General features: G+C 35.2%; 1 protein-coding gene across 1 annotated transcript; it reads left to right on the top strand.

Moving 5' to 3' along the window:
* Positions 1–6,213: 6,213 nt before the first annotated feature.
* Positions 6,214–14,716, top strand: LOC147279691 (receptor homology region, transmembrane domain- and RING domain-containing protein 2-like). Its single transcript, XM_086251664.1, has 4 exons — positions 6,214–6,646; positions 6,936–7,169; positions 11,559–11,963; positions 13,665–14,716. The coding sequence occupies exons 1-4, from the start codon at positions 6,517–6,519 to the stop codon at positions 14,237–14,239; spliced, it is 1,344 nt and encodes a 447-aa protein (XP_086107790.1). The 5' UTR covers positions 6,214–6,516; the 3' UTR covers positions 14,240–14,716.
* Positions 14,717–22,397: the final 7,681 nt, after the last annotated feature.

Here is a 22,397-nt window from a genome sequence, read left to right as displayed (position 1 = left end):
ATTTAGAGTAATTTTTTTATTGAAAATTTAGTGTAGTCTGTTTTTAATTTTTCAATAATCAATTTTCAGTTTCAGTGACTGATTCAATTTCAGTGGTTTTTTTTTTTTTTTTTTTTTTTTTTTTTCAGTTTCAGTTATCGATTTTTCAGTTTTATTGATCATTTTTTTAATTTTAGTTATCAATTTTTTAGTTTTAGTGATCATTTTTTTAGTTTTAGTTATAGATTTTTAGTTTCAATTATTGCTTTTCCAGTTTCAGTGATCAGTTCAATTTCAATTTCAGTTATCGATTTTTCAGTTTAAGTGATAATTTTTTTCAGTTTCAGTTATCAATTTTTCAATTTTAGTGATCATTTTTTCAGTTTCAGTTATAGATTTTCAATTTTAGTGGTCAATTTAATTTCAGTTATAGTTTTTTCAGTTTCAGTTATTGATTTTCAATTTTAGTGATCAATTTAGTTTCAGTGATTAATTTAGTTTCAGTAATCGATTCAATTTCAGTAATCGATTTTTTAGTTTTAGTTATCAATTTTTTAGTTCTAGTGATCAATTTTTTTTCAATTTTAGTGATCATTTTTTCAGTTTTAGTTATCACTTCCGCTGGCCCGTCCCATTGACACACTAGCATAGTCCGCTACTTCTTGAGCCACTACTTGCCACACAAGCTCTACTATATAACAAGCCTTTATGTGCAAAAAATTATAAGAATTTGCACACAAAGTGACTCGAACTCAAGTCAAGCACGTACAAAAAATAGTTACACTACTTTGTAATAAAAATAAATAATTACACTATTTTGCAATAAAAAAAATAGTTAAACTAATTTGCAATAAAAATAGACAAATTAGAATTAGAAATTAAATATCTATAAAACTGTATAAATATAGTTAATTCTACTACACTTACACAAATTGCAACTTGGTTGAGTTGGTTGGCCATGCTTCCCACTTGTACAAGGTCTGGTGTTCAAATCTTGATTTGTTCATTTTTCACCCAACTCGTTTTTTCAACATTTTAGATATGGAATGGAGATGGCGCTGGACCAAGCTGCACCAGCTGGGTAATTTCAGCGAGCCCAGCGAGTGGATCATGCAATTAGGTGATGTCAGTAATTAATTTTTTAGATATGGGATGGAGATGGGCAATGTCAGCGAATGGATTATGCAGCTGGGCGATGTTAGTGAGTGGATCATGCAGCTGGGTGATGTCAGCGATGTGCACATGTGCGGTAATTGGGAAGGGACACAATTGGAATTATAACAAAAATAAAAGTCAACAGTAGCTATATATCCATTGACTAGGGGGTTTAGACAAAAATTTAAGTAAAATAGGGGGTTATGAATTAACTATAAAAATGATTGGAGGCTATGAATTAACTAAAGTAGAATTAGGGGGTTTATAATTATTTACTAAAATTAAAATACTATTCCAAATTCAATAAAAAAAAGAAAGTAAAGAAACCCTCAGCAACATTTGCAACCCCTCCCTCAGCACCATTGTCAATCCCTTCCACCATCTGCAACCCCTTTCTTTCCCCACCATTTGCACCGGCTGGCCCTACCACCATCGTCGAATGGCAGCCGCACTGTAGCACCACTCCCTTCCACCCAAGACTCCACTGAACCCACCTCAAACGGCATCGTCCGAGTCCTCCCTTCCAATGCCACCCCGACCCGTCCTACTTCACCCAAACCCTAGCCCCACTCAACCTCAACAACCGGCATTGCCCCCATTAGCCGGGTCTTAGGCCAGCCCATCAAGGACGTCTAGTCCACCTACACCTTCGGCCACGAGCTGGGCCGTGACCAATTCGCCGTCACCTACCTCGTGACCCACTGAGAGAGAGAAATACAAGAGAGGGGAATGGGAAGAGGGAAGTCGCCGACCGACAATGGTGGTGGGGCTAATCAGTGCAGATGGTGGGGATGGGTGAGTTGCCGATTGGGATGGGAGGGTGGGGGGTGGGGGTAAGTGTTTGATTATTATTATTTTTTTGTAATTTTATTAAATTTTGAATTTTATTTTAATTTTAATTTTTTAAGATATTAATGTTTTAAAATAATATTTAATTAATTTTTCTGCATATATGGATGCCACATAAGCACTTATAATGAGAGATATTAGAGACTTGACGGACCTAAGTTAAGTGAGACACGGAGTATATGTCAGGGGATAACTTAAGACAAAAAAAAAAGTTAGAAAATGAAGTGTGAATTCAAAATATGTTCAGGGGGTAAACAAAATAATAAGCCTTAATTATTTAGGGCCATATTATTCGCACTCTCCTTAGAGTTTTAGGAGTGCAAATAACACGACCCTTTTTTTTAGAGTATTTTTGTCACTCTCTTTCTCTCTTTATTTCTTTATTTCTTTATTTCTATCCTCTCCCATATCACAACCATGCTATCCTCTTTCCATTTCTACTTCAAGAATGAATTGGTTATTTAACAATCTTTGTTGGTTCACAAATGAATCCGCCTGCACAAGTAGCATCCCTTGACTGTACGTGTTGATATGGAAAGCTTCTAAAAGTTTGTTTATGCAAAGAAACAAAGCAAACGAGTATTACACAAAAGTTTGACCCATTTCTTTCATGTGAGCAACTGTAAATTGTAGTTATGTGGTTAAGAAGAAAATTATTGTCAGATTGGCATTGGCGTGAATAAGCCTTAGTTTGGCTTATTCGCGCCAATGCCCCTTGAAAGTAACTTTAATTTTTAATTTGCCTCCTGAAACTTCATTCCTCCCACTTTGCCCCCCGAACTTTACAAAAATACCATATTACGTCCAGTCCGTTATAAATTCTGTCAAAGAAGTTGACGTGGCGCTTACATGGAAAGGGCAATTAGGTCTTTTACTCTACTCAAAGCTGAATCAGACTGACATGATGCCAAATCGGCTCCACGTCAGCATTAAGTGCGACCCCTTTGAATATCTCTTTCTCTTTCCTCTCTTTCTCTCTCTCTTTCTCTTCCCTTTAGAACTTTCTTTGAATATATCATCCCTCAAACCCAGCCGCTGGCCCCACCACCGGTGGTGCGGCGGATAAATCTTGTATGAGGCATGCCACCATGTGGGTCCCACCTCATGTGAGAGATGCCCCACTGGGGCATGCCCCATTGAAGACTCTCTCGTGGCGCGGCTCCTCTTTCCGACCAGCACCCCACCCCACCCCTCCCCATCCCGACATCAACTAACCTCCCTTCCCTATCTCTCTCTCCTCTCTTCTTTCTTCTCTCCTCTTTCTCTCTCTTCCCCTCTCTTCCTCTCTTTCTTTGTCGCCAGAAACCCAAAGTAGCTGGCCTTTGGGTAAGTCGCCGATTATGGAAGTTGCCGGCCTCCGGTAAGTGACTCCGATCTGGGGCAGAGACGAGAGAAAGAAAGAAGGAGAGAGGGAAGGAGAATGAGAGAGAAAGAGAAAGAGAATGAGAAAGGGAAGGAGAGGCAGAGAGGGAAAGAGAGAGAGATAGAGAGAGGGATGAGAGGTTAGTCGGTGGCTGGGTGGGGTGTTGCGCCGGAAAGAGGACCAGCCAAAGGTGGGGCCGGAGACTGGGTTTGGGGTGGTGGTGGGGGATCTGAATTTTTTTTTGCTAATAGGGGATCTGAAAATTAAAAAATAAGTTTTAATTTTTGTTTTAAGTTTTTAAAACCATTTGAGTTTTAAAATTAATTTTTATTAATTTTTTGTACACTTGACGTCTTACATACCAAAATGCACATCCAAGTAAGCGTCATGTCAGCTTCTTTGATGGAGCTTGTAACGAACTTGATGAAATATGATATTTTGTAAAGTTTGGGGGGCAAAGTGAGAGGAATGAAGTTTCAGAGGGCAAATTGAAAATCAAAGTTACTTTCAGGGGGTATTGGCGCAAATAAGCCTAAAACTAATTGTAAACTCACTTCTTTATGGGAACTAACATGGACGATGTACCTAAATCAAGACCCAACAATTTACCTTAATTAGACAGATCATAAATTTTCACATGAAACTGTTGATTGTGTTATGCTGAGTTGTATTTGGCCATCACTGCAATCAGATTTAGTCTAAGGTTCATCCCTGCAACAATTAAGAGATCAAACCAAAGTACCAAACATAATTGATGGAGGAAGACTGATGTTTTATTGATTGATTTGGACTATTGGGTATAGGTTTGAAGATCCAAATGCTTTGAAGTTGGTCTCAAGAACTAGAGTGTTGCGTCAACCCCAATTGATACTCTGAGGCCTTACTTTCTTCAAGTCTGTTGACTGTTGTGCTAGGGTTTGAGCAATATTGAGTTCATCCCTTACTTGGCAACCAGAATATACATATATACAAGTTAATACAAGCCATACATGGACAGGCACCAAGTTGATTATAACGTACATATGCATGAAACAGGCAGAGCCCAAAGCTGTCAAGCTTTGAAAATTGTCTAGCATACGATTTTTCCTTTTTAGTTTTTGAACAAAAAGGAAGTCTAACCATATGTATTTGCAATCTTATATCACCTGCTCTTTATTCTTTAATAATGAACACCAAAATCATAATCATTACCAAAACCATACAAAATCATAATCATTATCAAAACCATACAAATTAATGGTCGGGTACATGCATTAATTCTTCTTGATAAGGACTCAATTAACCACTACACACGTTTGTATGATGGCAGGAAAAAAAAAAGTTTGGTAGATTTGAGTTTTGGGTGAAAAAATATTTTTTTTGTTTACGAAAGAGAGAAAATTATAGAAGAAGAAAGGTGAGTGGGGTTGGAGTTTTAGGGGGGGGGGGGGGGGGGGGGTTGGTTTAGGGTTGAAGAGTGTATCTATCAAGTGTATCTACCTATCTATACTATAAAAAAGTTAGAACAAGCCCTTGGAGTTAGTCATTACGCTAAGTTTAATTAGGCTTCTGTCCCTCTAATGTTAGAAACAAAAAAATTGGAAAAAAAGTTTTAGTATTACAAGCTTCACCAAAATTGAGTATAGTCAAAATACCCTTTGTTAAATTTAAAGAGACTAAAACAATAATAGAAATTTAAATAAAATAAAAAATAATTAATTCACTCTCTAACTGTACTTTATATTTTTACGAGTTAATTACACTTACACCCCTTGAGGTTTATCGTCTTTTCACATACACCTCCTAAGGTTTTAATAATTACACATACACCCCCTGAGGTTTTAAAACTATTGTATATAACCCCCTACAAGAGAAAAAAATAAATAAATAAAAAAGAAAATATTTGTATTGAAGTTAGACTTTACACTTTGAGTAATCTTATTTGATCTCTTAGTATGTTTTTTTTGCATAATTTCTCATCATTTTTGTCTCATTATAGGGGTTATATGCAACAGTTTTGAAACCTCAGGGGGTGTATGTGTAATTATTGAAACCCTATGGGTATATATGAAAAGACGATAAACCTCAGAGAGTGTAAGTGTAATTAACTCTATTTTTACTCATTACTCTCTCTCTCTCTCTCTCTCCCCTATGTCCTTATGTCCCTTGTTCTCCTTTCATTTTTTTTTTTCCAATTTTGTTAAATACATTTTTAGTCCACAAATTTTGAGCTGTTTCTCAATTTGGTCTATCAATTTCAAAACGTAACAAAAATAATCTTGAATTATCCAATTTGTGTCAATCAAGGATCTTCCATTCAAATATCTAACAGAGGCTGACGTGACCATTAAACGCTGACGTGGCATGCTGGATGTATGCCATGTGTCACATCTTTTATTTTATTTTTGGATTTTTTCTATTTTTCTATGTTTATAAACTTTGAAAATTAATTAAAAATAACTCCGGACTCATAAAAATACACAAAAAATTCCTACGAACTTATCTGACTAGTACTAATTTAATATATGGTCAAACTACCAATTTTCCCTCTGAGTGTTTCCAGAAAATTTGAGAAGTTCAAATTTATTTCTAAAAAATTAAAATACTTTAGACTCTTTGGAAATTATAGGAAATTTATAGTTCAAATTAGAAGTCTGAAGAGTAAACTGGAATATGTGTAATAGTCTGGGAAGCAAAATGATATTAATCACTTGTTGGGAGGTCAAAATAGAATCACTTTTGTTTTAAAAAAATTTTGGAATTCCCCTAATACCTTAGGGGTATTACGGGAATAAAGAGTGTGGAAAGCAAATTATCCATATATTTTTAAGTTTAAATGTTTAATGGGGTGAAAAAATAAAATCGGTGAGAAAACAGGACAGGGTTAGAATAAATAAGCAAGCAAAATCGAATAGGAAGTCATTGAGTTCGTCTAAAATTGAAGTATCCCTTTTATGTATCGTTCGTCATCTCCTATTTATAAGTTGAAATCACAAATCATAAGGGATCAAAGCATAAGGAGATTCATATGCTCCGAGGATGGAAGCTGATGTATCTATCTTTTATTGTTGTTATTATTAATGTTCCAGAACTAGGATAATATAATATAATATCTTTGCTTTTCTCTGTCTTTTTCTGGATAATCACTTGGAGAAAAAATTATCAGAATTGTTGGGTTTTGTTTGGGATTGATGGGCACTATGAATCTGGTGGTGGTTTTGGTGGTGTTTCTGTTTGGAGGGTTTTGTACGACGGAGGCCAATGTGGTACTGATCGGGAATAATGTCACTCTCTCTTTCGACGATATTGAAGCTAATTTTGGTGAGTTCTGTTTTTATTTATTTATTTAATTTGGGTTTTATTTGTATGCTTTATTTTCTGTTTTGTTGTTTAGAAATTGTGGGGGGGAAGAAGGAGAATTGGTGTTTTGGGTATTCAAGCTATGCATCTTATTATCTTAGTTAGTGTTTTAATGGGAACAGAAATAGCTGAAAGCTTACTAGTGATTCTTCTAGATATGTGTTTGTGTGTTTGTATGCGCGGCGTGTGTGTAGTTCTTTGATGTTAATGTAGTTCTTGATCTTTGGGGTGACGATGGTGTTTATTTCAGCTCCGGCGGTTAAGGGTTCTGGAGAATGTGGAGTATTGTATTTGGCAGAGCCTCTTGATGCATGCTTGGCGTTGAGTAATAAAGTCAAACCACGCATGAATTATAGCTCCCCTTTTGTTTTGATCATAAGAGGAGGGGGGTGTAGTTTTGAGGATAAAGTTAGAAGAGCTCAAAAGGCTGGGTTCAAAGCTGCAGTAGTCTATGACAATGAAGATGGTGGCGTCTTGGTTTCAAGTAATGACCTTTCTTCTATAACCTTTTATGCATAGTGTTTTAATTTGTGAAGTTTGTTGTTTATTTATTTATTTATTTTTTGGAAGTGAAAAACAAGTTTTATCAAAAGAGAACAAAAGTACATAATGTGGAGAAGATGTCGACCTCAGTAGTGCAGTCAAAACTTCAGTAGTAACACTTATTAATACAACGATATAATGAAACATCAACAAACAGCGGCTCTCCAATCTAACAAAACAGCAGAAAAAGAAATCCCTCTACATTCTGCAGCTACTGATGCCCACAGCGACGACCAGAATCTGATTCACTCCCAAAGTTCCTTGACTCCTACCCCTTTATAATTTCCAATATCCTTCTATTCTGCTGCAGCCAAAGAACCCATATTACTACTAATACCATGCGTCCCAAAAGAGTTTTTGCTGTCTCACCCCTTCCTAACACCTTATGCTGCTCACAAAGGAAAGCATAACTGCTCCTAGGAATGATCCAGCTTACATTTGCCCCTTTAAACAATCTCCTCCACAAATATAAAGCGATAGGACAATGAAGAAAAACATGTTCCCACAATTTCCTCCCCATCTTTACACATAATGCACCAATGTGGACAAAAGTGCACATAAGGTCTCCTCCTTTGCACTAGATCACACTTATTAAGTCTCCCATGAACCACAAGCCATGCAAGAAGCTTTACCTTAGGCAGAACCTTTGCTTTCCATATATGCCCAAATGGTTGAAAAACAGAGAATTCTGACTTGTACACAGGATGCTCCTGTAAGACTTACACAAGAATACTCCCAAGGCTTCCAACTCCTCTTATCTTCTCTTGAAGGATACAAACTAACCATGTATTTAAAAAATTACTAATCAATGAAATTAAGGTTTCATTGAAGATGAAAACAGCACACAAGTCTGTCCATGCTCACATACTACTAATCATGAGTGATAAAATGAGATTCTTTAGGTTTGCGTGCTTGTTTGTAAACATTACTGCTTTGTGATGAATATGCTCTCATTGGGCTACGAACATAAATCTAGCTATGGCAAATTAATTGAGTAGCCCGAGATACTGCTACATTTGGCGGTGTAGAATCAGTCTAGAACACACACCTGATCAGTTTAGTTCATTGGCACCATGTATTTCTTTAATTAGAGATGACACCTTCTTGGAAACCAAAGAATTACCTCAATGTAGATAAATGTTGCGAGGGAGAATCCTACAGCTGCCAACTTTTGGACCTTGTTGTAGAAAAAGTAGAAAAAAGATTGGATAGGTGGAAGAGGGCCTTTTTGTAAAGGGGTGGGAGACTTACTTTGGTGCCTTTGGTTTTGGCAATGGAATACAGTAAACAAATTCCAATAGAATGATAATGGAATACAAATAAATGAGATTTAGTGATAGATTTTACTAGGAATTTTTGTTATCTTCCTAAACAACTGATTATCAATTGAAATAGGTATCAACTTTTTGGTGTCACAATTTAATAGTGTTAGAATTAGTAGCTTTTTGGTCATTTCTTTCTTTTTAAACAGTTCTGTGCTCAAAATCTTGAAAACACGAATTGTGCTAAAACAAGCCAAACTAGCTTCTAGTTTATTTTCATAACAGAACATCAAAGTTACATGTCTAGGTTGTATCAAAGGGTACTAATATGGTGGTTTATATCTTTAAATCATAATTATTTCATAAGTGCTTTCAAAATGAATGAAGTTTCTCAAAAATCTTGGAAAACATTTCAATAATTTCACTTATTAAAACTTTAATATCTACCTTCTCTTTTGCCTAATATAATCCAAGTTTCCTTGAAACCATAAAACTTACTTCTTCTTGCATAAACATAAGTAAAATCATGCTCATAATTAATCCGTATCATGCTATTGCTATATGATGACACACATGATATAAAACTGATGATCATATTATTTAAACTTTTTTAGGAGAAGTGATATAAGTGAAGAATAACGTGAGAGCTTATCAAATCCTCATCATAGTTTGGAGTAGTTCAAAACCAACAAATCAAAAGTATTTTTAATTTATAAAATTTTTTAGAAAACCGAAAGTCCACCTCATAGTGCTAGATAGCCAGCGAAGTTGCCATGGGAACCATCCTGAGTAGTTCCTAAATCATAAAATGATCATTTTAGACTCACCCCAATTACACAAACAGTGGTTGTGTGACCTATTTGCCCCACCTAAAATCTAGAATCCCAAAAAAATCATTCCCACGCCCACTGAGGTGACCATTACCCTATCAAGGTCCAGTTATCAATGTTTTCGATAATGACCTTATACATTCCGATTTTCACATAAACCCTTAACATGCTTTACGTCTAGAATTTCCCAATAAATCATTTAGCCTAGGTATGAGGTTTGGCATGTTAAACATGCTCATACATGTCCCTTGCAAACTGATAAATCTAATATTATTTAATGGGATAATAGTTGCATAGTAATCCCTAACTAACCTCAAATTCTTGATCCAACTTCAACAATCAATCTCGGTTCAACGTAGATGATGCTAATGAGGTGGTTTGAATTATACCTGGTCCGGTTCTGCCTGGTGGTTGCTATGGTGCCAATTAAGGGTCTGATAAATCTGGAAAAACAGTGGCCCCTAAAGAGGCCCAATAGCAAACTCTTTCCCATAAATTATGCACCTCCTCACCCTTTATATCATCAAGGACCCTTCTTTTCCTTTCCCCCCCATATAACCCAGAAAATTGCCATCACTGCACATCTACTCAATACCACACCCCCTTTCTTTCCTCCTAGGAAGCACCGATACTCCAATTTTTTGAGGTATGCCGTATCGGATACCTTGATAGCACCGATACGCACTAGATACGGGGATACGCGTATCCAAAGCATGCTATACGTATCTGTTGACTTTGACTACTCGATACGGCTACGATACTCCAGCGATACTTCTCTGATACGGTCTCGATACGTCTGGGATATTTTTTCAAGTTTTTTTGTAAAAATAGGGGATCTAATCACAATTTTAGAAACTTTACAAAGATCAGATCATTAGAGCCCTAATTCAAGTATTCAACGCAGCCATCACTATTCATGTGCAAAATAGAAAAGGAAGCAGAAAAACCTGTTTTCGAGCAGCCATCGTCGTCGCGATCTGTGTCGCTGTCGTGGAGGTTAGCTTACTGCTTGCGTAGTTGCGTTGAGTAATCTGGTTAGCTTGCATGGTTGGGTTGGCTCTGTTTGTTTTTTTTATAACTCTGAAATCTGAATAGTATTGGATTTAGATGATATTTGATTTTTTTTTTAAGTTTAAATATATAGATATATTATTTTAATATCCGTATCGGAGCCGTATCGGTGCTCTTATTTTTTAGAAATTTGCCGTATTGCGTATCGGTGTGGTGTCACGTATCGGTGCCGTACACGTATCGATGCTTCCTAGCTTTCCTCAATGTTTCACTTGCAATTGTCTTTTTTTGCATAACATTCAATTTTCATTGAACTTAAGTTAAATTTATTGTTATCATTCTACAACATCAATCATTAGCTAGTACAACCTGTATGGTTTGATGAAAAAGTGAAACCTTACCGGTGATTTTTTCTGAGACATATAGTTTGGCTAATTATTTAAGCCATTGATTTTTTTGCCTAAGTATTGCAATTCATGTACCTAGATTCTAGAAGTTGCTTTGCCACATATTCTTAGTAATGTGTGGTGATGTTTCTCATGTATGCTGCAGTTCCCATTTGTTTTACTACCTATTGGCATTGTACTTACTGTTAACAAAGACTATGATGAACTAAAATTTTGTGTTGGTTGCCTTGTATACTTTTTGCATTTTGCTAGTCATTCCAGGAAAAATGATGACTGCTGGCATGATGGATACCTGAAAGAAATTTCCATTGACCTAGAACAGAATTTTACTTGTAGGGGTTAATAATGAAGAGTGGAGAATCAGTGTCAAGGGAAAATGTATGTTGCCACATATAGTGTCTCAGTCCCTTTTTTACCTTTTTTGGCATGAGATTCTTAGATTTTATGGTTTTTGAATGAATTAGTAATTTAGAAATTCTTTTTTTAACTCTTGTTTTAATTTTAGTTCAGTGAACAAATTAATCTAAAATTCTGTTCTGGATCTGCTGGCATGACATATTGTACGCTGCACCGAATGCACTCTTATTGTGTTGAACCTTCCACAAGTAATTAAAGAATACATATATGTAGTAGTACAAACACTGACACCCCATCTATGTGTTCTGAGATTTGTGATGTTGTTATGTGTGTGTGCAGTTTCTCGTCTATTTCTATATAATTTTTCTCCTCCAAAGTGGTTTAAGTTTTAAATTCTTATTTTCTGTATTAATTTTTTTGTCATTTTTAAAACTGCTAATTCATATCTATGTGGAAAATACAGTGGCAGGAAATTCAGCTGGTATAAAAATACGTGCAGTGTTTGTTTCAAAAGCTTCTGGTGAAATTCTAAAAAAGTACACTGGACTTACTAATATGGAGCTGTGGCTAATCCCAAGCTTTGAGAACTCAGCATGGTCAATCATGGCAATCTCTTTCATTTCCCTACTTGCCATGTCTGCAGTGTTGGCTACTTGTTTCTTCGTTCGTAGGCATCGAATAAGACGAGAAAGGCCTCAAGCTTCTCATGTTCGAGAATTTCATGGCATGAGCAGTCGCTTGGTAAAAGCAATGCCAAGCTTGATATTCACTGCTGTTTTAGAGGACAACTGTACTTCAATGACATGTGCAATATGCCTCGAGGACTACAGTGTTGGAGAGAAACTCAGGATTCTGCCATGTCGTCATAGTAAGTTTATTTGTAAATTTTTCTATATCAAATATGTTGTTGCTTGCAGAGCTGTTTTTGTTTCATTTGGTGGCTTGGTGTTTCTAGCTTTAGAATTTTCTACATTTATATGATATATCTACTCTCCCAAGGTATGCCAATGTTTATTGGGAGGTCAAAATTTGTTGTTTACTGGAGTCATCGAGACACCACTTTTGATAGAGGTGATGATTTACCAATCATCAATGGTCTTAAGGCTGCGAAGTTATTAGGATGTGGCCTACTCAAATTGCATAGTACAGCCTGCTTTGGCATAGTGTGCTTGGTGCCACAAGCTGCCCCATCTTTTGGGGTGTCACTTGTCTACTTAAGGAAAGTATATAGGATCACAGGACTTCATTTAGTAGAGGAAAAGTGATCTAATTTACTGCATTCTGCTAATTGTAAATTTAGCTTCTTCCCCATGGACTGATATAATTTGTAAGCAGATACCTATAGTTGTTTGAAGTACTGAATGAAGTGGATCATTAATCCTGGAGGAGATTTATAACTGGTACACCTGGGGCTGAGACAAGAGGCACTTCTTTTTTTTGATACCCAGAAATCCCCCAAACCCGCTTTGCGGACCCAGGCTCAAAACTGGGGCCTCCTGCTGAACCCTACAATCTTTAGGAGGCAAGGAACTCTAGCAAATAGCTAGGTACCTTGAGGTGATTTGAACCCTAGACCACATGGGAGCAAACCATGGGCCTGACCATTCCAACCAAACCCTCATTGGTATGCAAGGCACTTCTGTTAGACAATTTTTGGTGTAAATAATATATTTGGAAATAATACTTTCTGATTTAAGTGAGTTGTATACTGAATGTCAAAATTGGGTCCTATATGATATGGGGGGTTTTAATCTAGGATTCTTATGGGAGTTATTACTTTCAAAAACATTTGAAGTTCTGGACCAAATCCAGATTTCCCCCCGTTAGGACCTTGCTTTGTGTCAGAAATGTACTCCACGAATGCTGGTGAAATCTTTGCTTATCTTATATTCATGTTTCATGTGAACTAGGCATGATCAGATTCGATTGGAGATATTTTATATTTTCCAAGAAGGCATGATTTCAAATTTATAACATGGCCTGATAAAGTTTACACTCGGAGATTAGGATTATTGACATGGTCTCCATACTAAATTATTCTTGAATGAGAGGCCGCTTTTCTAATTTTGATGTCATTAGTATCGTATTCAATTTTCCTCCCATCTGTGTTTGCAGACTTAAATGTATAATTGTTAACTTTGCAATTGCTACATACAGGCTGGCCACAACCCAAAGGTGATAATTGTCAAGGGGCTGTTAGGGACAAATTTAAAATCTCCCGCTTTGATGACCTTGTATGATATTAATCTACCTTAGTGCAGGAAGGTTGTTCAATGTCAAAAAGAATACTTATATTCAACATGTAGAGTATTGAACAACTTTCCTCCTTAGTTCTAGAGCAACCCAGCCAAAGGATCCCCCTTCCTTGCTAGCCCAGCCGTAACCACCCTAGTCATGTACATATGTGATTACTTTGAGAGATGCTCCATTTGTTTAGCGTTATTCTCTTAACTATATTTCTATGCTTAAGAATTCTGTTTTTTTTTTTTTTTTTGGTGTTTTTTAATGTTATAAATTATACTTTTAACAGTTTATATATCTCAATTTATTTTTTCTCGGATTTTGACAGAATTTCATGCTTTCTGTGTGGATTCTTGGCTTACTACATGGAGAACCTTTTGCCCAGTTTGTAAGCGTGATGCAAGAACCAACACATGTGGTCCACCTGCTTCAGAATCCACACCATTGCTTTCATCCACACCATCCTCTGTGGCTTCCTCTGTACTGTCATCTATGAGATCATCATTAGCATCATCTTCAGCCATACAGATAGGACCACCGTTGTCGCGACCCCCTTCAGTTTCTCTTTCTCACTCTCTTGCTAGCACAGCTTACATTCAGCAGTCTCTTAGGTCCTCCTACCGCCAATCCCCTTCTATCAGTGTAAGCCGAAGCTCAGTAGATCTCCGAAATGCCTCATCCCAAAGGTCTCATGCTTCTTTTTTTATTTCGCCCCATTCCTCATGTTACCCATCTATATCACCTCTGAACTCAAGATACATGTCTGCACACATTCCAAGCCCTAGCAATGCCTCACCAAGCTTCATCAATTCTTCCAGTCATCAGCATCATCCACTGCATTGTAGTGAGTCAGCTACAACTTTTTCTCCTTTTGCTTCTGCTCAATCTCTTCCCGAATGCTGATACCAAATTTACCATACAATTGAGAGCTTTGGGTACATGCTGCTAAGTTATAAGCAGGAGGTGAACCGAGATGTTTTTCATCACTTTGGCTTCACATCACTACTGGGAATATCGTGATTTAGCTCATCTGATGCGGATGCTTGCTACCATGCTAGATTTTACACCTGAATGTGTCTTGTCACCACCTCACCTGTATATTATAGCATAAGGTTGTCTATAATTTTGTCCAAGACATGCTTATCGTTCATACATCTGACGTCTATCAAATTGTCCCAAAGTCAGAGTGCATTTGTGCTGTGTTTGATATTGTTAACATCGCGTTTGATATTTGGAATTGGTGAAATATTATCAACCGCTAACTTGAGAGATGCTTGCGTTGTGTAGATATAAGTTGATAGAAAAGCTAGTTTTTGCTTGATTTTATTGATGAACAAGCTGCTTGTCTTTTCTATGGCAATCCCATTGTGTTATTTATTTTTCATGTAGCAATATTTTATGTTTCAATCTTAATTGGACAAAGTTATTTAGATGATGAACAAATTATAAGCAACTGTGAGGAACAATGTATAATCACCCCAAAATTTGTCCTTAAAAAAACTGTATTGCTCAAATGAATGTATGACCTCGCTATTAAATGTGTACTGATATTGTTACATTAGTTAATTCGTTAGAATTCAGATTTTTACTTTGGGATTAAATGATTTGTTTTTTCCATTTTCCAAGAAGAATTCAATAAAAATGGGTCTGCATATGCCACGCTAATATTTATTGTCTGAATGGAATTGGTGGTGAGACTGATGTGGTGGGGGGGGATGTTGATATTTGAACTAGTCATTAGTATTTAGGTAAACTGTGTTTTCACCCAAAAATCACGTGGTTTAAAGTTTGCTAATTGATTCTTGTATTTTATGTCGGTTGCAATTTTAGGAAATTTTGCACCCAACATGATTTTTTTTTTCTTAAAAACTAATCATTTTTTTTATTGAGTGAGAAATTTCATTGAAAAATCAAGGAATTACAAAAGTATTGCAGCCAATTGAAAAACAAGCCAAGCCGGCACAAATTACAGACCAGAACAAGCAAGTAAACTGCAATGTTACAAAACAAATATCAAACTCCCTAGACATCAATGAAGATCGAGATGGCCATCAAATACAATTCTTCTTCGTGTCCTTGAAGTCTGGATAACAGATTCAAGGACAAACGAACAAAACATGTATCCAAAGTGAGCTCAAGCCCATGACAACGCGGAATTTTTGAAAGCTGAGGGGAGACAATGCAGCCAAGAGGAAGGGCATAACCGCTCACAACCTCTCTCGTTCAATTACGATCGATGGAAGATGCACCACTTGTTTCAATTACGAATTAATCACTTGTTTAAACGCATGAGTTTTACTTTTACTTAAATATTACCAAAAATTATGTATGTGGCCTTGAGATTTTCAAATAAGAATTCAGAAAAATCCCGAACTTAAAGTTTGAACCCTAAAAATTTTGTGAGCCTAAATTTCTTTAGCAAATAAATATGAAAATGAAAACTGAAATTGAAATTAGTCTTAGAAAGTCCATAAGATGGTTTTTCAATCCGGCCCCAACAAAATTTTCCTCGAAAACAAACGGATAATTTTTCCCCACATTGAAAATTTGATTTTTGTTTAAATTGTCCTAAGATTGAAAATGACATAAAAGACCAAATGTCAAAATTTAAATGATGGAAGCCTACATTTAATTTCGGGCCAAAACATAGGGACCAAAAATGTGGTTTACCTTAACTTGAGGATTGACATTGAAAAATGTTAAGCTTGAAGGTGTAAGGTGAAATTGGGTATACCTGTCGGGGAGGCAAAATATATGTCGGTAATCATTTTATATATTAACATCGTCACACCAATTAACAAAAAGATATTTTCTTTTATTGAACATTGACCATATCAATTTTATCAAAAACAATTATCAACAAATATGAATACGATAAAAAAAATTATTTTAATACATATATAACTTTCTTAAAGACGATAATAAAAAATTCCTTTTCCATGTCTTTAATTATATTTCCTTTTTTACACCTTTAATTATATTTTATGTTAGGAAGGCTCGCACTCCACTTTTCTCTATTTGCACTTCTTTTAATTTTTAAATAATTTCCATATAATTTTATTAAATAAAGTCTCATATTTACCCTTAAACCTTATTTCCTGATCAACTTCATTTTCATTAGAAAATCTCTTTATGTTCATTGCTTGATATTTAGTTTTCATCTACAACATATATATATAGAAGTGCTCTAAAACTAACAAGTTAGCAAGTTAATACGAAGCTAACCATGTTTGTGGGCGCACCACATCACTAATCTCATAATCCGAACCATCAATTATTTAGGCCATATTTCAAAGATCATCATTGCAAAAAATAACTAAATCGAAAATCATGTAGTCATCGAATTAAGATCAAATAAATGGACGATTAATATTTTTGATAAAAGCATAGAAATAGTTGTTATTATAATCAAATGGCTAAATAACTTCTGATTTTAGAGATTTTTTATAGGAATGATCTTTGAAGTAGGGCTTAAAAAATAAACGGTTCGAATTTTGAGATAACATTGTGCAGTGGGCCCAACATGATGGTTAGTTTTGTATTAACTTACTAACTAGTTAGTTTTAGAGCATTCTTGATATATATATATATATATATATATCTCTCTCTCTCCTTGTTTCAATTAATTTTATCGTTGCATGTCAATCAGAAGTATGTCTAGGAAAACCTTAGATAGATTAAGCAAATGACATTACATTTTTGCCTTAGTATGTTTTATTTGGTTTTAGTTTAAAAAATCATTGAACACCTAATCGAATTATAGGAAAGGCATACATGCTTAGTCCTAGTCCTACTACTCCTAGAATATGTAAAAATTCAATAAATTCAGAGCACCAAATAGGTTCTTAGACAGACTGTTGGTGCTTTAATTTTGGACATCTAGGTTGTTTTCTATAAAGAGGATCATTTGAGGTAGAGAACACAGAAAGATATTATGTAAATAAAATAAAGTTGTGCAAGAAAGAAAGTTTAAGGGTAATTTGAGATTTTACTTAATAAAAAAAAAAAAAAAATTTAAAAAATAAAAGAAGTGCGAGTAACGAAAAGTAGAGTGCGAAAATTGCCTTCCTTTATGTTAATATATAAGAAAATCTCACTAAATCCGGCACTCAAGTAAAATTTTTAAAATAAATTTATGCACTTAAACCAAAATTGACAACATTATAATGTAGACTTAACACAGAAGATAACGTTATTGTAGAGATAATAACAAACAATTAAGCACCTGCTACTATCTAGCTAGGACCCACTTTGCGCACCTAACAGATCTCGGTGGAAAACCAAAACTAGAGGTTGACTGTTTCCAAACTGTAGAAAATCTAAACCTGAGGCGCCCACAGTTTTTTCTTAAATTGTGGAAAAACAAAACTGAAGCGCCCATTGTTTTTTTCAAAACCAAAGGCGCTCACTGTTTTTTCAAAATTTCGGTCATTCTAGAACCCTATATTTCTAAATAAAAAGAGGCCCGAGACCGAAGAGTTTGTTTGTTGACAAACCAATCATTTCTCTTTCTCTAGCTAATTACTCATTTGTAATTTTTCCTAAGGGCTACGAAGGCTCTAATGGAGTTTCTAATGTCTGAAGGCTCTGATGGAGTGTCTTACGGTTCTATTTAAATCAATTATCGAATCAATAATTTACCAGAGGTAATATATATCGATAACCCTTCTGTTTGCTCATGATTTTTATAATTTACTAAGTTTTTTCATACCACAATTTTTATACCATAATTTCATACCATCTTATATGACATTCATATATTGAATACTAAAAATTAAAAAATAAAACCTAAAAAAGAAAAAGGAAATACCCTTCTAATAAAATAATAACACATCAGGTTGAATACAAATGTGAGAAAAAAATGTGGGACAACTAGCATTATTGATATATATATACATGCTCCCTTTTTATTGAGATATATCTCAACATTTATGTTAAGGTATATCCTATTATGGCTCACACAAGTCATTTTGTGTCAATCGAATCGTTCATTTTTTACATCTCCATTAATAGATCATCCTTGTAAAAAATTAGCTAAATCGAAAATTATTTACATATCTAACCTTGATCAAATAAATGAACGAACCAAATATTTGCAAGAATGATCTATCTAATATATATACATATATATATGTATTTATATTATATTTTTGCTATCCTATGTTTTCAGCATATGTGTGTGCTTTATGTGTGTTTGATAGATAAATATTTATTTTCTCACTCTTGATGGAGTGGGTCATCGGAGTGGGGTAGATGTCGTTAGTAGCATGAGAGGGAGAGGGAGAGGGAGAGAGAATAGGGGGTAGGCTGGAGGTAGAAGGGGTGTCTGGCGGAGGGAATAGAGGGGTTGTTGGCTTCTTCATCTTAGTTTTAAATTAAATCTTTTAAATATTTAGTTCTTGATATTAATTCTTTAGTTTTTTCAATTATTTTAAGGTTAGAATTGGAACTCTCTGGGAAAAATTGTAAGGAGGTATAGTGCAAAAATATATTAAGGCGTGTAATTAGAGTTTTTCCTGATTTGAATAGAATGATGTTATATGCATATAGGGATGGCAACGGGGTGGGTTCGGGGCGGGTTTGCCAATACCATACCCGCCCCGCCGGGTAATCGGGTCCCCATCGGGAGTATTCGGGGCCCCTATTATTTTCAAAAAAATAATTTTTTTTATTAATAACATATCAAATTAATATAAATATATAATATAATAGATGAAATACATTAAAATTCATCATATTATATTACAATAATACTAAATCATAAAGAGAACACTATTAAATTTTAAAGATATGCAATAAAAATTAAGAAAATAAATTAAAATATAATTATGTAATATAATATTTTTATTAAACGGGTATACGGGGCGGGGCGGGGATGGGGATAGTATTACCATACCCGCTTAATCGGGGCGGGTCCCCACGGAGATTTTCGGGGGCGGGGAATTTTGCCATCCCTATATGCATACCTCACTTTTTCTTACTACACACCCCTTCACCCCTTCTTTTGAATTTTTGAAATTACAAATTTAACCTAATATGAAAAACAATAAAAGACAAAAGAAAAAAAGAAACATAACACTCCACCCTCAGCCACCCCCGCCCCTTCCCCTCTCTCTTTCTCTCTCTTCGCATTCTCCTCTCTCTCTCTCTCTCTCTCTCTCTCTCTCTCTCTTCTCTGAACCTCTCGGTCCAGTCTATTGTAGAGGCCAGCGACCTTGCTGGCCTCCAAATCGGTGGTCGGATTAATGATTTGACATACCCAAAATATAAAATTAGGGAACTGATCTTTATACCCATAAGATCTACATACAATATATTCTTGTTTAATTAGAGAAGTTTCCTAGTACAGAATAGGTACATATATGGCAACAATGCATTTCTTAAATGATTAAAGGGCTCACAGAATAAAACCCTCATGTGTCTCTCTTTTACCAGAAGTACTGTGGCTTTTCCATGCATGTATGTATGATATAACTGGAGAATATAGTTTTTCAAGTTACTTTGTAGTTTATATTTAAAAGTTTTATTTAGTATGGAAGAATAGAAAACATGAATCATATAGATATATATGGTCAGAAATGTACTCAAACTATCAAATGGATGATCTTAAATAGTTATATTTAAATTGTTCTATTTACTTATTGCAAGAACTTCTTGGAGCTTAAAATTATGTACCCTTTTAATGCAGACTTTACAAGCAGGCGCCTAAACATTTGGAAGAACTTCTCCAAGATAAAAATCATGTGTCTTTTGACGTAAACTTTGCAGGCTGGCGCTATTGCTGTCTTTACCCCAAAACTTAAGGTCTTAAGTTGATCTTCAGTGCACAATGGTGTACAAGGGAGCTTTGGTTTGTATATATACTGAAAAAAAAATTATATGGAACATTTAGAAGGCTTTGTTTGTGGACAGGCATGATCGATATGAATAAACTTTGTTTTCAAAGAAAATTTCCCTTTGATGTTATTGGTAATAAAATGTATATAGGCAGCAGAATATTTTCAATAAAGACTTTATTTGTTGTTATAGAATGCATGTAACAAATTCATTAACCGAAGCAAACCAATAAGATTGGGGATTGATTTGGACAATATGTGAAGTGGTGTCGGGTTTCTGTAAATCATGGGCCAGGCCTTCCACAATGCAGCCTAAATATGATTCCAAATCTATTTTTTGGGTATAAAATGGGTATAGTCCAGCCACAATAGGCCGGAATGTGATCTCCATAATTTTTTGAGACCCAAAATTTATCCCCAGTTTTGGATATAGACTATACCCAAAACCAAATTAAATGGCTGATCCACCAACAAATAAAAACTATTAAATGACTGGCCCATCACTAAATTAAATGACTGGCTCACCAACAAATAAATGAGTTAAATATTAATATCCTTATATTTGGGCCTCAACACTATTGTGTTTGTGATCCCCAAAATTTATATTTTTACACTTTTTGATACCAAAAATTGATTTGAGAATTGGGTATATGGGGATCACCGTGTAGAAAGCCTAAACTAAATAACTATGGTGTCTTTCAAATTAGTCAATGATCTTTAAAACTTTCCATTCGACAATTAACTTTTAGAAAAACAACACATTAATCATACATTGGTTTGGTTGTTAGTTTGGTCAACCAAACTGTTAAATGTATGTGGAAATTGTGTGTCCCTTTGGTAGGCTGCCCATAAAAACAACCATTAACCTTCAAATGCGTTGCCTAGTCGGGAGGAGCACTGAGCACTACACGATTCAAATGGACACTGTACGACATATATGAAATGGATTGGATCAACACGAGTACAACACAAATAAATGAGTCAGATTAACTCAAAAATTTAGCCCATCAGGCATGGTACATACCAAATACAACACGAGCACAAGTATGAAATAAACCTCAAATTAGACACACCCTTTATTATAGTTGCAACAAGCTTGCTCACAATAAAATACTCATATTAGCACACAAGTAGGTAAATTACATAAATATAGAAAAGTATGTCTAAGTAGAAACATTTACAAAATAAGTTGGACGGTATTTTAGGAAAAAATAAAAACCTAATTTTTGAATTAGGCTAACTCATCCAACAATATAAGAAAAAAATAATTACATGCACACTAGTCAAAGAGGTAAACTCACCAAATAAGATAGTGGGTTAAACCTAAGAAAAAAATCTATTTTAGGGGGTTCATCCTAATTTACTATGTCAGACAAATTTGGATAACATGTGAGTGTATAAAATACGAACCACAAATGCCACATAGGTGCTTAACATTTTAACCTTCAACCTAATGGTAGGATTGACAAGCATATTCAGGCAAGTTCGCGAATAGCACTGAGTACTCGGTAACTATTGCCAAGCACTACTCGACAATGTATACTTTTTCTGCATCGAGCACTCGTACCTAGTTTGTCGGCTTTTATGTTAGGTTTAACACTGGAATTTTGGGATAAAGTCTTCACAAAGGCCATTCTACACTTTAGGAGGTATGGGGTGAACCTGTACCCTTTACCCACAAAAACTGGCAGAGGAAGCAGCGCTCGGCTCTGCAAAAATGATTGCATGTTTTCAAAAAATTGTATTGAGCTCTCGACGACATTACCAAGTGTTCGGTATCAAGTGTGAACATACACACGTTTGCACCCGAACGGCTTCGATAGGATTAATTGATACATAATTTTGTCAAAATTTGAGTGTCAAATTGAAGATTTTAATGGTTGTAAACTAACTTGAAATTCCCCTTGTAATTCAAGGGGGTTTTATGTACTTGACCCTAATAATTATGAAAACACAATTTCTATCAATTTTGTAAATGTTTCATTTTCATTTATTTAACTTTAAACTCATTTACACCTCGTTTAATTTTAACAGATACCCTTAGAAAATATGATGACCTAACATTATGGCTTAACTTACCAAGTAATTGTTAGTCTAGTGAAATTTTACTTCTCATGTTGAGAGAGGTCGCAAGTTCTATTCCTCGTTCCCAAAGATTTAAAAAAAAAAAAAAAAAGCCATTAAACCAATTTTGGGTTCCAAAGTTCCAATAGATACCCTTCTTT

The sequence above is a fragment of the Dryas octopetala genome, chromosome 7 (assembly GCF_963921425.1).
Source record: "Dryas octopetala chromosome 7, drDryOcto1.1, whole genome shotgun sequence".
Classification (NCBI taxonomy): Eukaryota; Viridiplantae; Streptophyta; class Magnoliopsida; order Rosales; family Rosaceae; genus Dryas; species Dryas octopetala.
Note: the sequence above shows the minus strand (reverse complement) of the source record. Positions and strands in the feature narration are given on the sequence as shown.

What these genes read in the sequence shown, in the direction of transcription:
- LOC147279691 (XM_086251664.1), top strand. Translation starts at nt 6,517, where the DNA reads ATGGGCACTATGAATCTGGTGGTGGTTTTGGTGGTGTTTCTGTTTGGA. An exon ending in CGATATTGAAGCTAATTTTG is followed by an intron (nt 6,647 to 6,935) that starts GTGAGTTCTGTT and finishes TGTTTATTTCAG; the next exon opens with CTCCGGCGGTTAAGGGTTCT. An exon ending in GATTCTGCCATGTCGTCATA is followed by an intron (nt 11,964 to 13,664) that starts GTAAGTTTATTT and finishes GGATTTTGACAG; the next exon opens with AATTTCATGCTTTCTGTGTG.